A 14,212-nucleotide genomic window follows, 5' to 3' on the forward strand; every position below is an offset into this window, starting at 1 on the left:
AACAACAAAATAAGGGCAACAAAAGGGAAAATAAATATTAAAAAATTATTAAAAAAGAGTATTACGGTTTTTAAAAGAAAAATATCTTAATCTGCTGTACAAATATTAAGCACAGTGGGCTTTCATACATGATTTTATTTTATTTCTTAATTTTGAAGAACTGTTTAAGTCAAATTGAAAGCCATTCGAATGTGAAGAGAGCGCAGAAATTGTTGTTGCCTTTTAGGCCACACCAGTTAAGCTGCAGCCTGATACCACAAGAGGATTTCAGTCTTAAATATTGTAGAGTGTGTTAAAGCCTCATGCCCTGTGAAAATAAAGATTTCATGGATTCCCTTCTGCGTCTGTGGACTGTTTAGAATGTCTGGCTAACGTTGGCTGTGAACTAGGATGTCAGCTGCGAAGATGGATTTCCCGTTTTTAGAAATCACATTGAGCTAATTTCATTGGTCTTTTTCTTCCTTTTGCATGTGCAGAATTAGACTGGCTGAGAAACCCAAGCTTCTGTGTTGGAGCCATCACTTCCTTGAGCCAACAAACGGAAGAGGCCACAACTCTTGTTTCTGAGCAGTTGATACCAGCAAGGTAGTTTTGATAGACGGATTTTGAATCTGTTAGCAAACCATCTATGATTTAGCTTGATTGATGCTCATTAGAAAACCTGTTCAGTTAATGAGCTAAGTGAAACTTCCTTTAACTTAAAGTAATGAGGTGATCTTTGAATGTTTTCCCTTACCTCACTCTTATGGATGGTTCTCCCTTTTTTTTTTTTTTTTTTTTTTTTTGTATCCTTTGCATTGCTGTGGCAAGTGCAAGACATAGTTACTATCAGTAATTAGCCCATGAGGGAAATGGCATCATTGTGGTTCTCCAGTAACTTTACTAACATCATTAGTGACATTTAGAATATTGTAACTCAAGCGCTGAGGTAGGTAGCATAATGGTTATGCAAATATGCAAAGAGACTGTCATGCCTGAGGCTCCTAAGTCCCAAGCTCAATTCCCCACCCCACCATAAGCCAGAGCTAAGCAGTGCTCTGTTAAAAAAAAAAAAAAAAAAAAAAAAAAGCTGTAGAATATTGTAACTCAGTTATTTTTCTAGCTGCATTTTCAATACTTATTTAAAAAAAAAAGAGCTTGTAGAATAATAACAGGATAAAATCTCTTGAAAACTTTGGGGAAAGTGAAGTGCACATTCCTATACACCTTTGAAAGAATTTTGTTGTAGCTCATTGAATTGAGAAATGAACTTTCACATTGTAGGTTGGATAGTTTCATTAATATGATGAGTTCTGGAAACTGTGTGCTCTAAAATCTTAAGGAGCCTTCAGAAATTGAGAACAGTTGATGCATGAAAGGGAACTGTTCCTATGTATTTCACTAATGAGGATGAGCTTATGTACCCTTTCAAAACAAGGACCAGAATTAAGTTTTGGTTTTATTTTAAGAACATGCTTATATAATATGCTAAAGCAAAAACTTTTTATGATGTTGCATTGATGTATTTTTAATAATAGGCAGATTGCTTTCATTTAAAGATGAAAAATTTGTTTCACAAATAGGTATTAAAATGAGAATTTCTTCACCTGATGTTATTCTAACTCCAACTTCTAATCAAGTCTTTAAGTTGAGGTGTAATCTAGGAAGGTAATATGCACTACTTGGTCAATATAGAGTGGGCATTTCAAGGTATTCCCTTTGCTTATTTGTCTGCTTCTTTATTTATTTAGTACTCTAATTCTCATTTGAAGGTAATTCGAATGTTGATTTTCCCTACAGAATTTCCCTGAAATCAGAGTCTTCAGGTGAAAGTGATAGTAGCAAAAAGCTCAGACAAGCAAGCAGGAAAAAGAAGAAAGAGAAAAAGAAAAAAAGGAAGCATCAGCACCACAAGAAAACCAGGAGACATGAGCAGCCTAGTAGCAGTGACTCTAACTCAGATACTGACTCTGAAAAGGGCAGATCTTCCAGAGGCATCAGAGACCATAAGAAAGAATCCGAGAAACCACAGTATGTTGCTTTTGTTTGTTTGTTTGTTTGTTTGTTTTTGGCAAGGGCAACGTGACCTGAACTCTACTGCGTTGTATGTATTTTGCTTTTAAATAATATCTGTAGGGGCTGGGTGGTGGCGCACTTGGTTGTGCTCACATGTTATATGTACAAGGTCTTGGATTTGAGCCCCCAGTCCCCACCTGCAGGAGGAAAGCTTTGCAAGTGGTGAAATAGTGTTGCAGGTGTATCTCTCATCCTTTATCTCCCCCTTCCTTCTTAATTTCTGACAGTCTCTAGCCAATAAATAAAGACAGTAAGAAAAAAGTTAAAAAATAATAATATTTGCATTTGATAGGCCTGAGAGACATTGAGAGGGAGACAGAAAGAGATACCTGCAGCACTGGTTCACTGTTTGTGAAGCTTTCCCTTCCCCCCTCCAGGTGGGGTCTGGGGTTTGTACCTGGGTCCTTGCACATGGCAGTGTGTGTGCTCAATTAGATGCCTAGCCCCTCAGAGTACACTTTCTATTCCCACGTGCATATGATATTTTAAATCTTGAATTCCACCCTCTGTTGTTGCTACACTGGATGGTAATTTAGCCACTCAGTCAAAGTGGAGTCGATAGTTACCGAAGAACTGATGGAGAACTATAGAGCTCTACCTTTAGGCCAACATTAAAAAAAGATAAAAAGGAAAAGCTTTTGTTCAAAATGTTAGGGCCATGGGCCTAACATTTTGAGCACTAGATTTGCTCAGTCCCCAGCACTGCTTGTACCGCTGGCTTACTCCTTCACTCTATCTCTCATAGGTCATCCGTAATAGAAATCCTAAAATTAAAAAAATAATAATAAACTTTTGAAAATATGAGATCCCTCCACATGAGTTTAAAGTTATATTTGACGTATTTATTAATGAGAAACAGGCAAGAGAGAGAGCCAAAGCATGAACCACAGTGTCACATGTGATTGGACTCAGGGCCTCACACTTGCAAGCGACACACTTTACCCACTGTATTCCCACCTAGGAGGCAGATGATTTTTTTTAGAGACGCTTCATTTAATTTTTTTTTCCAACTTCAGTATCACTTATTGAGGACATTTTGTCATAAATATATTTTTCTTCTAAGTTTTTTTTTTAAAAAAAGATTTACTGTCTTTCTTAAGAGAAAAGCTAGAGCACCTCTGTGGTACATGACTGTGCCAGAGGATTGAGCAAGGAGTCTCAGGCATGCAAGCCCTACACTCGCTGAGCTGTTTCCCTGGCCACTAGAGAAAAGCATTTGGGGGTTTTGAATAATGGCTTTGTACATGGCAAAGGACATGCTACCCATGAGCTATCTCTCCAGCTCTTTTGCCCTTTTCTTATTTCACTTGTTTGAACCACTGTGTTGAATATATAAAATAGCTTATAATCACAACATCCCTTTCCTCAGGTCTTTATTTACTTTAGTGTGTGCTTCTGCTGCCTACCTTGGGCACATTCAGTCATTTGCAGAAAGCGTGCAGCAGATATACTCAGTTATAGCGTTCCTTCTCTGCTTTATCTAATCTCCTGCCGCATAGGAAGGCTCTCAGCCCTGAGTTGGGACAGGTAGTATATATAGTAAAGCGGTCTGAATGACTCCTCACTTAATTTTCTTTGTTTCTATACCAAAGGGAGACCACCTGTCCAAGGTATCCTTAAAACAGGTGCTATTAAAACTTCGTAACTCTTTAGGGATCATTTGCTTTTTGTTGTGTGCTTGGAAGAAGTTCCATTGATGTCAGTGAGAGAGGTGCCTTGGAGAATGTCTGGAATTGGCCTGTAGATTTTCCACCAGAGAGACAAATACTACAGTCTTCCGGGATCCTTCGTCAGTGTTGGAAGATAGTCCTGCAGGCCTCGGTGGCCCAGAGGATCCAGATAGGTTTAGCCCGGTGTGTCTCAGATGCTGGGCCTACACATGGAATCTGAGTTTGCTCTAGGAGCAGACAGTAAGGGTCAAGCACAAGGGTTAGCAGGGGCTGCACCCACCTGGCTTTCTGTCGGAGCTCCCGAGACACAACACAATTCACTATTGCAAAATGTACGAATAACTCAATATAGTGTTATTATTGCTTTTGAAATATGTTTTCATAGTAATACATATTAACTGTTATATCATTGGAAAACTCTCTGTTTATCTACTTGCCTTTTTTTTTTTTTTTTTTTAAGTTGCATTTATTTCTTTTCATGAGAGAGATAGCAAAGTACTACTCAGCTCTGGGATATAGGAGTGTCAGGGATTGAACCTGTAACCTCTGCAGCCTGGCCCTCTATGGGTGTGTATGTTTAATTGATGAGGAAAGTGAGTTTTACACAGTTTCCTGAAACCACACAGAAACTCCTATTTGAACTTGAGAGATAGTTGTTTTCAGCTGACACTTAACCACATCACAAGCGATCTTCACCACCTCCTGATAGTTTCATGATCCAGACGGCAATTTGAGTTTGTTGATATTTTATATCTTACCAGAATCTTTCTCTTAGGATCAAAATAGGTTGTTCTCTCCTTCTCCTTAACTTATTTTTAAATCCCATCATCTCCTCCTGGGAAAGTGACCTGGAAGCATTGTTTCCATAGAGATGAAGGCTAAGAGCATCTGTGATGTCAGAAAAAGTGAGTTCACTGGGGTTAGGGCAGCATGTGGGACTATTATTTCAGGGTGATTGAGGGACAGCTTCCCTAGAAGTCGCAGCTTCTGACTGACTTTTGTGTGTTAGTATGAGTTTCACCTTCTAGCAGACAACCCCTGACCACATCCTAATTCTGACCTTGATATGCCCAGCAGGCAGGGGTAAAGGCTGGTCCTTCTTCCCTTTAACGCACCACACCCCCACTACTGGCTTCCCATTTCCAAGTTGTGTCATTTTCCCTCTTCTTACTGCTGCTTTCTTTTCCTTCAAAGACAGCCTGCCACAGTTATTCCAAAGGGACTTGTGCTAACATTGCCATATATTGATTTTAATCCGAGATATATCGTTGAGCAAATACTTATTGAGTAGTTACTTTGAGTGTCTGAAATGCCATTACCTTGGATCCCCAGCCAAGACTGATTTAGTGGGACAACCATTAATGGCTTTCTTGACTATGTTGGCAGCTTCTTGTGTCAGTAGCATTGGGGACTTATTTTCTTTAGAAGGAGGAGGATGATAGAGGCCAGAAAATCCTTCCCTCCCCCTTCCCCTCAACTCCCAGGCAGGTGGCTCCATTTGTATCAGAGCTAAAACTAGGCCAACTCACAGACTGTGTGAAGAAGGAGAAATAGCCCTTGATGGGGATGAGTTAGAGGCAAAACACCAACCACCCAGGCAGCCAGGCCATGATTAGAGTCAGACCAGATGTCAGTGATACCTGAGACCAAATGCAGAACAGTGGCCTCCCTCCCCCCTCCATTTTCAGTTTTGAGTTGGAACAAATTATCTGAGCACTTTCATCTAAGTCAGATGGTGTAAGAGTAGCTCATTTTAAGGGTCAGTGCATTTTCCCCTTGAAGGTATGGTAATATCTTTAGCCTAGAATCTAAAGTGCTAGGATTTTTTTTTTTTTTTTTAGAAAACAAAAAACATCTTGTTTCTAAATATTTTTGAAATTGAATTTATAATCACTTTTAAGATAAGGTTTATTTAGGGACCAGAATATAGTTCAGCTGGCAGGTGTACGCCTTAGCATACCCAGGGTCCTGATTTTGAGCCCTGGCACATGGGAGCATTGCTGCACTAGGGAAAACCCCACAGATGGAGTTGTGCTGCGGTCTTGGTCCCTCTGTCTCTCTCTCTCTCTCTCTCTCTCCTTCTCCCTCTCTCTCTCTCTCTCTCTCTGGAATAAAAGAATGAAAAAAAGTCTGAAGGAGCAGTAGGATTATGCATGTGAGGACCCTATCTTAAAAATGTATATATTTATTTTGGGCTAGGGAAATAGCATAATGCTTCTGCAAAAGACTGTCATCCCTGAGGCTCTGAAGTCCCAGGTTCAATCCCCTGCACCACCATAAGCCAGATGGGAACAGTGCTCTGGTCTTGATATCCCCTCCCCCTTTATCAAAGCACTTATTTCTATATGAAAAGCTTTTTTTTTTTTTTTTCCTCCAGGGTAGCTGATCCTATGGTTGTATGCACATTTCATACACAGCATCTGGTGCTGTGTGGAGTATGAATTGTTTTATCCTTCTTTTTCTGAAAAATGTGTGATATGTAACTGAAAGTTTTCTAAGCACCTTTTTTTTTTTTTCTTTCTATCTTGTATTCACCTTCCCTTGTCCCACAGTCAGGAAAACAATGCCACTGCTGACACTGGACGTCGGTTGGTTTGGCTTGAAGACATTCAGGCTCTGACTGGAGACACCTTCAGAACAGACAAGAAACCGGATCCTGCCAACTGGGAGTATAAATCTCTCTACCGAGGAGATATAGCAAGGTACCCGCCAGGATGTCTGTCCCTGGCTTTCCTGAGTGGGAAGTGGCTTCTCTCTCCTTTGTGTTCTGTCAGCACCTGTTTGCCTGTTGGCTTGCTTTCTCCCTGCTCCTGTCCACCTTTGCCTCTGTTGATTTAGTCATTTGTTTCACGAGCGAGGAAGAAGTCAGGGTACCACTCCAGTACATGTGGTCCCAGGGATTAAAATAGGAGCCTCAGAAAGCCTACAAGTCCTGCTTTCTACCAACTGAGCTACCTCCTCCTAACCAGTGATCTCACATAGCTAATTTGAAAGCTTAAATGCTAGCTTCGGCATTTGTTTCTTTGTGTGCCATGAGAGTTTTTGCTGGGGTTCAGTGCTTCCATGGCAGCCCCACTCCTTCTGGTGGTCTTCCCTCCCCTCTTCTTTTTCTTTCTTTTCTGATACAGAAACAGAGAGAGAGAGAGAGGGCGAAAGAGAGACTTGCACTGCTCCACCCTGCAGGTGGGGACCAGGTCATGGTGCCCTGCCAGGTCCCCCATCACCTGTTGGATTAGTCCTGTTTGTCCTGGTGCTTGTATGGTGCCTGGCATAGTAGGTGTTGTGTAAGTTTTTGTTGTGTATTTGAAATCCCTGATTGTGATACAGTATCTGGAAGCCATTTAGTCTAATAAATTAGTTTATTAGACTAATTTAGTCTAATAAATAGGACATTTAGAGCCTTTTGTTTATCAATTCCCCCTAAGCCATTTTAAAAAATGACAATAATGTTAGTGACTTTCAAAATGTTTTCAACAAACAGCACCACGTAATCATAAACATCAGTGATGATATTTGCTTCTGTAATGAGTTTAAACTTTTCTACTCTAATCTGTTAGTCAAAGATATTTGAATATTTATTAAACCTCTTAGTCACTTAGTAATCTGTAGGACACTGTTGGGGAAATTCAGGAACAGTAATACCCACACATCTTGCCAAACAGCTCACAGGTAGTAAGAACTGATAGTCGAGAGTCGTGAGCTGTAAGGTCAAGAGGAGACCTTAAAGCTCGTTATCATCCTTTACAGGGTAATTGCTTTTTTAAACAAATATCAGTTTTCTTCTTTTACTTTTTATTTGTGATTCATTGTAGGTTACAAAATTATAAGATTATACCCTCCCCAAGGCTCCATGTCCTCGCCCTCCCACCTCCCAGAGATAACCACCAGAGTTCTCACATGTCCTAGAAGCAGTTTGCTTGCTTCTGGGTGTTTTTTGTTTGTTTGTTTGTTTTGGGTTTTTTTTATGTTCATTTGTATTAATTCTCTAGATTTCACATATGAATGAAACCATCTGTTAGCTGCCTTTCATCTCTTATTTCGCTAAGCATAGTCACCTCCCGTTCAGTCCATTTTGTTTCAGAGGACACAGTCTCATCTTTTTTTATTGCAGAATAGTATTCCACAGTGCATATGTCCCATAACTTCTCTAGCCAGCCATCTCAAACCTCAGTTTGCTGCACCTCCACAAATTTTAATTGTTTTCACAGCATTAACAAACCATCCCAACTAAAACTTAATATGAGATTAGAAATTGCTTTGGAGGGATGTGGAGAGATAGCTCACCTGGTTCGAGCCCCAAATACGTGGAGGTGCTGTTGCACTGAAGGAAGTTGTGGTGCTGTGATGTCTCTCAGAATGAGAAAAGGGGCCTAGGGTGATGAAATCATGTATCTCACCTAACATGAGAAAGGAGGAAGGGAGCTGTTAAGGGGGCAGGAAAAAATACAGAGTAGCTCTTGAGCCTTTGCTAATGAATAGCGCAGCCCTTAGGTAGGACAGACATAATTAGGGACAGCTTTATTGTGGGAAGGGATTAGGGCACTGGTGCGATTTCCTGGTAATAGCTGGCACGTGCAATATCAGGGATCAAACTTGGCACCTTCTGCTTGAGAGCTCAGTGCTTTACCCATTGCACCACCTTCTAGGCTGTGTAATTTGCTAACATTTAATTGTACTAAGTGCTATCTGGATTAATAGAATACAGCCATTGGGGCCCAAGTCTGGGAAGGTATGAACTCTTCTGGCACTCTGAGCTGGCCAGAGGACAGTGGGAGTACTGTGCCAGGCACTGCGATTTCATAAGGATGGATAGGACCACTGTGAGCCAGGTGAACTCTGCCAGGTGAGGAGTAGACAAAGGCTCATAGCTGTTGGGTCTAGACCTTTGTGAAACTATCTTTTGGAAGGTGGACTGGCACCGTTCAGTGTGGCTTGAGGAGGTGGAACCAGGACCAGTGAGTGAAAATTCCGGGAAGCCAGACCTGGCCCAGTGTCATGGCAGATCGTCTAAAAGCATGAGCATTCTGGCAATGACTTGGTGATTGCTGGTGTATTCTGGTAAATGGCTTGGATCTAATAGAGTAAGAATTAGCTTTGGCTAAGTCCCCATGACTAATATACTGTCTGCCAGTAAAATTCAGCTCAGTTGATTCCCCCCTATTTATGGACTAGATTATTATCTCTTTGGCTATATCCCAAGTGAAACAGTTGATTTGTGTTTAGGAGCTAAATTTTATAAGATAATAATTTATATGTGTCTACCCCTTTCTGTGCGGCTATGGATTTATAAAAGGGCTCTTCTAAAGACTTCACACATGCCAACTTCTTTGATCATCTCACCAATTCCGTGCTACAGGCATTTAACTTATACTCAAGATCCAGTGCCGTTACTAGTATTCTGTAATATTAGAAGTAGCCTAAGTATCCAGCAATAGGAAAATTGCTAAATAAATTATGCTGTACTGCTTCAATGTAGCAGTTAAGAGCCAGTAAAAATTATAAACTAATGGTATAGAGCCTGCAAAATAGCTCACTTGAATAGTGGGCTGCCTTGCCATGTTCACATCCCAGTTTCTAGCCCCACCCACACACACTGGAGGAGTTTCAGTGCTATGGTTCCCCCCCCACACACCTTGCTGTCTATCTGAAAAAAGTCAACCCAGAGTGGTAAAGTTCTCCCAGTGATTATAAATGAATGAATTAATGAATGAATGAATGAAACTAATGGTATAGAGAAATGATTAAAAGTAGGCATCCAGAAGGATGAGAGGATATGGAGCACCAACAGACATGTGAAAAATGCTCAGTCACTGATTATTAGAGAAATATAAATAAAGACAATAATGAGATATCACTTCACTCCTCTGAGAACGGCCTACATCAGAAAGGACAGTTAACAACAAGCGCTGGAGAGGTTGCAGGAATAAAGGAACCCTCCTGCACTGCTGGTGGGGATATAAACGGGGTCAAACCCCATGGAGATTAGTTTGGAGAACTTAAAGGCAGCTAGAAATGGACCTACCCTCTGACCCAGCAATTTCTCTCCTGGGGATATATCCTAAGGAATCAGATTCATCCATCCCAAAAGATCTGTGTATACCTATGTTCAAAGCAGCAAAATTTGTAATAGCCAAGGCCTGGAAGCAACCTAGATGTCCAACAACAGATGAGCGCCTGAGCAAGTTTTGGTCTATATACATAATGTAATACTACTGAGCTGTTAAAAATGATGAAGTCATTTCTTCCCCTCATCTTGGATGAAGCTTGAAGGAATCATGTTAAGTGAGAACAGCCAGAAAGAGCAAGATGAATATGGAATGATCTCGTTCATGGGCAAAATTTATGAAACAAGACTAGAAAGGGGAGACATTTGATGTGTTGCCTGTACACTATTCCCTGAGGATTGAATACTTGACCACATACGCTATGATTTCATCTTTTTGTTCTGACTCAAAGTTGATACACAGCGTAATACACTAACTCCCTTTGCTGCATCTCAGCAAATACACCTGCATAACTCAGACCTTCATGAAAATAGAGAACCTGGGAGTCGGGTGGTAGTGCAGCAGGTTAAGCGCAGGTGGCGCAAAGTGCAAGGACCGGCATAAGGATCTTGCTTCGAGCTCCTGGCTCCCCACCTGCAGGGGAGTCGCTTCAAAAGTGGTGAAGCAGGTCTGCAGGTGTCTGTCCTTCTCTCCCCCTCTCTGTCTTCGCTTTCTCTCTCCATTTCTTTCTGTCCTATCCATCAACGACAATATCAATAACAACAACAATAATAACTACAACAATAAAACAACAAGGGAAACAGAAGGGAATAAATAAATACTTTTTAAAAAAGAAAGGAAACAGAGAACCTTGCTGTAGCCCCAGAAAGTGATTTGTCATTCTTTCTAGTCAGTTCACACTAAAATTCCCCCAAAGCAGTTACCCTTCTTTTTTTTCTACTGCCTGTTAGTTTTTGTCTGTTCTAGAGTTTCATATAAATAGAATCACATTGTGTGTCTACTTTTGTGTCTACCTTCTTTTACTTAGTGTGTGTGTGTGTGTGTGTGTGTGTATTCTTTTTAATCTTACAGTTTTTTTTTTTTTTTTTTTGCCTCCAGGTTTATTGCTGGGGGCTCGGTGCCAGCACTCTGAATCCACTGCTCCTGGTGACTATTTCTTCCATTTTTTTTATTGGATAGGACAGAGAAATTGAGAGGGGAGGGAAAGATAAAGAGGGAAGAGACAGAGAAACACCTGCAGACCAGCGTCATGGCTTGTGAAGTTACCCCCCTGCTGGTGGTTTGAACCAGGATCCTTCCTCAGGTCCTTGTGCTTGACACTATGTGCACTTAACCCAGTGCCCTGGGCCCCCTCTTACAGATTTTTTTTCTTCTTTTTTTAAAATAGGCAGCAATGCAGAGAGTGAGAGACCACAGCACCAGTTTCCTTCAATGCTGTGGGAGCTAGGCTTGAACCTGGGTCATGCACATAGCAAAACTGTGCTATTCAAGTGAGCTGTTTTGCTAGCCCTACTTTAAAGATTTTTTTCAAAAAATATTTAGGGGCTCAGTAGTGGCACATCCAGTCAAGTGTATGCTGCCGGGTTCTAGGTAATGAGTGGCGGAGCAGTGAAACAGGTGTTTCCTCTTCTCTCTGTGTCTTTGTGTCCCATCCCCCTGCTCCCTATAAAAAACAAACAAAAAACTCTGAGAATAATAGAGTCCTGCAATCTCTGAGCCCCAAGGATAACCCTGTTGGCAAAATACTACTATAAATAATACTGTTTATATAAGCATTAACATGAGAGAAGAGCAAGATCAAGAGCATTACTCTGGCACACGTGATACCAAGACTGAGCTTGGGACCTCCTGCATAAAAGTTTGGCAGTGGACCCACTACTCCACTTCCAAGCCTACACCAGAGAAAGTTTCACATTCAAAGAAGAGAAAGAGAAGCCAGAGCATCACTCTGCTCCATACAGAGATTGAACCGGGGACTTCAGGCACACATGTCCAAGGCGCTGTCGAGCTGTTTCCCTGGCTATGTCAGTGTAATGGTTCTGACATTTAGCTGCACTGTGACATCAATCATTGGTTTGCTCCGTTTTACAGCTGATAACCTTGTACTGTATGGCTATCCCACTATTTCTTTAATTTCTTGTGATGGTCACTAGTATTTTTCCCAGTTTCTGGCTGTTGCGAATCAAGTCTTGGTAGACATATGGTTTCCTTTTCTTGGGTAAATACCTAGGAATAGAATTGCTGGGTCATAGGGTTGGTCTATGTTTAGTGTTTTTTTTTTAAAGAAACTGCCAGACCTTTTCCCAGAGTGATCATACCGGTTTCCATTCCCACCAGCAGTGCATGCGAGTCCTGGTTACCCACAGATTACTCACCAGCGTTTGGCACTGTCAGTCTTTTTTAATTTTAGCTGTTGCGGTGTGTGGTGTGTGGTGTGGCTTCCACTTGTAGTCCCTGATGACGAGTGATGCTGGTGCCTTTTTCATGCACTCATTAGCCCTCGGCATCTCCTTTTGGGAAGTTTCTGTTCAGCCCTCCTGCCCGTTCTCAAAATGGGGCTGTCTGTATAGATAGCATACATGAAGGAAAATTCACAGCTTGCCTTAGCTTTTGTGCAGATGTTTAGCTCATCATGTGTTTGTGACTCTAGGACGCCCATACATCCCATAAAAGCATTTTAGAATCCAACCTCTTTTCCTCCAGAGGAGAAAATAGCCCAATGTAATTTTATGTGACACACTTCAGGAACTGAAAAGGGATCTTAGACCTCCCTGCTGGAGTAGGGGCACAGGACAATATTAAGGAAAAGGCTGCTGACCTGGGCTTCAGATGACCTAGTCCCTGCCACCTAAGGTCTCAGTGTGCTTGACACTATTCTGCATAAGGAATCGTGTCAGAGAATGGTTTGACTTCCTTGCCCACAATACATGACAGGCATAGTGCATATGTCAGAACTGTAGCCTATGAAGTTCCAGAAAAATACGGATTTCTGAGACCTGGAAGACAAGCACCAGAATTGAAGTGCTGGAGGAATAAATCAGAGGGACAGAAGTTAATTACTAATCTTTGTATCTCAGTAGAAACAATTTGATGGGAAAGTGAATTTGGATACATGTAGTTAACTTGCAGAAGAGGCACGTAACTCTAATGAGCCTTCAGTCATTCAGAGCTAAGTTAATGCATGTCCTCTTCTTTTTCAAATATAAGATACAAGAGGAAAGGAGACTCCTGCCTTGGCATTAACCCGAAGAAACAGTGTATATCTTGGGAAGGGACTTCTACACAGAAGAAGCACTCACACAAGCCTGTGGAACGCTATTTCACAAAGAAGAATGTGGGGTTAGTGAACATGGATGGCATTGCCATTAGCGGTCAGACGGAGCCTCCCTCCTCAGAGCCAGTCTCTTTCATTCCACTGCCGAGCTCAGAGGATGTGGCGCATCCTGTCACAAGCTGGCTGAACCCTCTGGGTATTTATGATCAGTCCACCACTCAGAGGCTACAAGGGCACGGTCCCTCAGAGCAAGAGGTGAAGCAGCAAGACGCTCAGCCCGACCGAGAGAGCGCACTTCTCAAGGCCAAGGTGGAAGAATTTAACAGGAGGGTTCGGGAGACACCTCGGGACATCCAGCTGTGGATGGCGTTCGTTGCTTTCCAGGTGAGCATCACTGTCCTTCTTCTCTCCCTTCTGATGTTGTCTCATCCTGCTGTTTTACCTAGGAACAATGCTCCAGTTGGGGCAAATCGATTTACTGGGCTTTAGTTTTTGAGCTTCTGCTATTGGGCTTATGAGACTGTTAAAATGTTGACCTTGTTCTGAACTTCCTCAGAGCCCAGTGAGAAGGACAGGTGTGAGTATACTTGCACTGTGGGGAGAGAATGCTGCAAAGCATAGTCTGGGGATGGAATGAAGGAGTGACTGCCTTTGAGGGAGTGGGGAAGGACTCCAAGGGAAGGTGAACCCAAACAGATTTTTGTTTGGCCTCATCTGCATGCAGTTTCACTGCTTCCAGAAAGATTTCTCTTTTCTGTTTTATTTCAGATAAAAGGAAGAGAGCTAGACAGAGAAAAGGGGAGAGACATTGCAGCACCAAAGCTTCCCCCAGCCCTGTGGTAGTTACATATGGTGTCAGAGCTCAAATCCTGACCACACGCATGGCAAGGCCTGTGCTCTACCGGGTGAGCTATCTTCTCACCCCAAACAGAATTTTAAAAGATAAGATACCAGGCAGGGCGAGACATTCCTGGAGTACAGTCGGGACAAAAGCATAAACTTGTCAGAGAGAAGGGCCTGCTTCTGAAACTCGTTAGAGCTGGGTGCTCTCTGAAATGTGTAGATTTGTGTATGCAAGTTATCACATTTTGTTCCACATTTGGCTGTTTTTTCATAGAACTGGGTTTCTATGAAAAACGATTGTGACAGGCATGTGGTTGTCAGGGTAGAAGTAACAGTTCATCTTGAGGGATGAGAAAGCTGTTGGG

General features: G+C 41.9%; 1 protein-coding gene across 1 annotated transcript in view; it reads left to right on the forward strand.

Moving 5' to 3' along the window:
• Nucleotides 1-14,212, forward strand: part of NRDE2 (NRDE-2, necessary for RNA interference, domain containing) — a 45,726-nt gene that overhangs the window by 9,892 nt on the left and 21,622 nt on the right. The window contains exons 2-5 of the mRNA XM_016189883.2: nucleotides 477-585; nucleotides 1,780-2,010; nucleotides 6,278-6,427; nucleotides 12,938-13,388. Of these exons, the coding sequence (XP_016045369.1) occupies nucleotides 477-585; nucleotides 1,780-2,010; nucleotides 6,278-6,427; nucleotides 12,938-13,388 (941 nt within the window). The remainder of the gene's footprint in view (nucleotides 1-476; nucleotides 586-1,779; nucleotides 2,011-6,277; nucleotides 6,428-12,937; nucleotides 13,389-14,212) is intronic.

Source organism: Erinaceus europaeus, chromosome 22 (genome assembly GCF_950295315.1).
Source record: "Erinaceus europaeus chromosome 22, mEriEur2.1, whole genome shotgun sequence".
In the NCBI taxonomy this organism is placed as follows: domain Eukaryota; kingdom Metazoa; phylum Chordata; class Mammalia; order Eulipotyphla; family Erinaceidae; genus Erinaceus; species Erinaceus europaeus.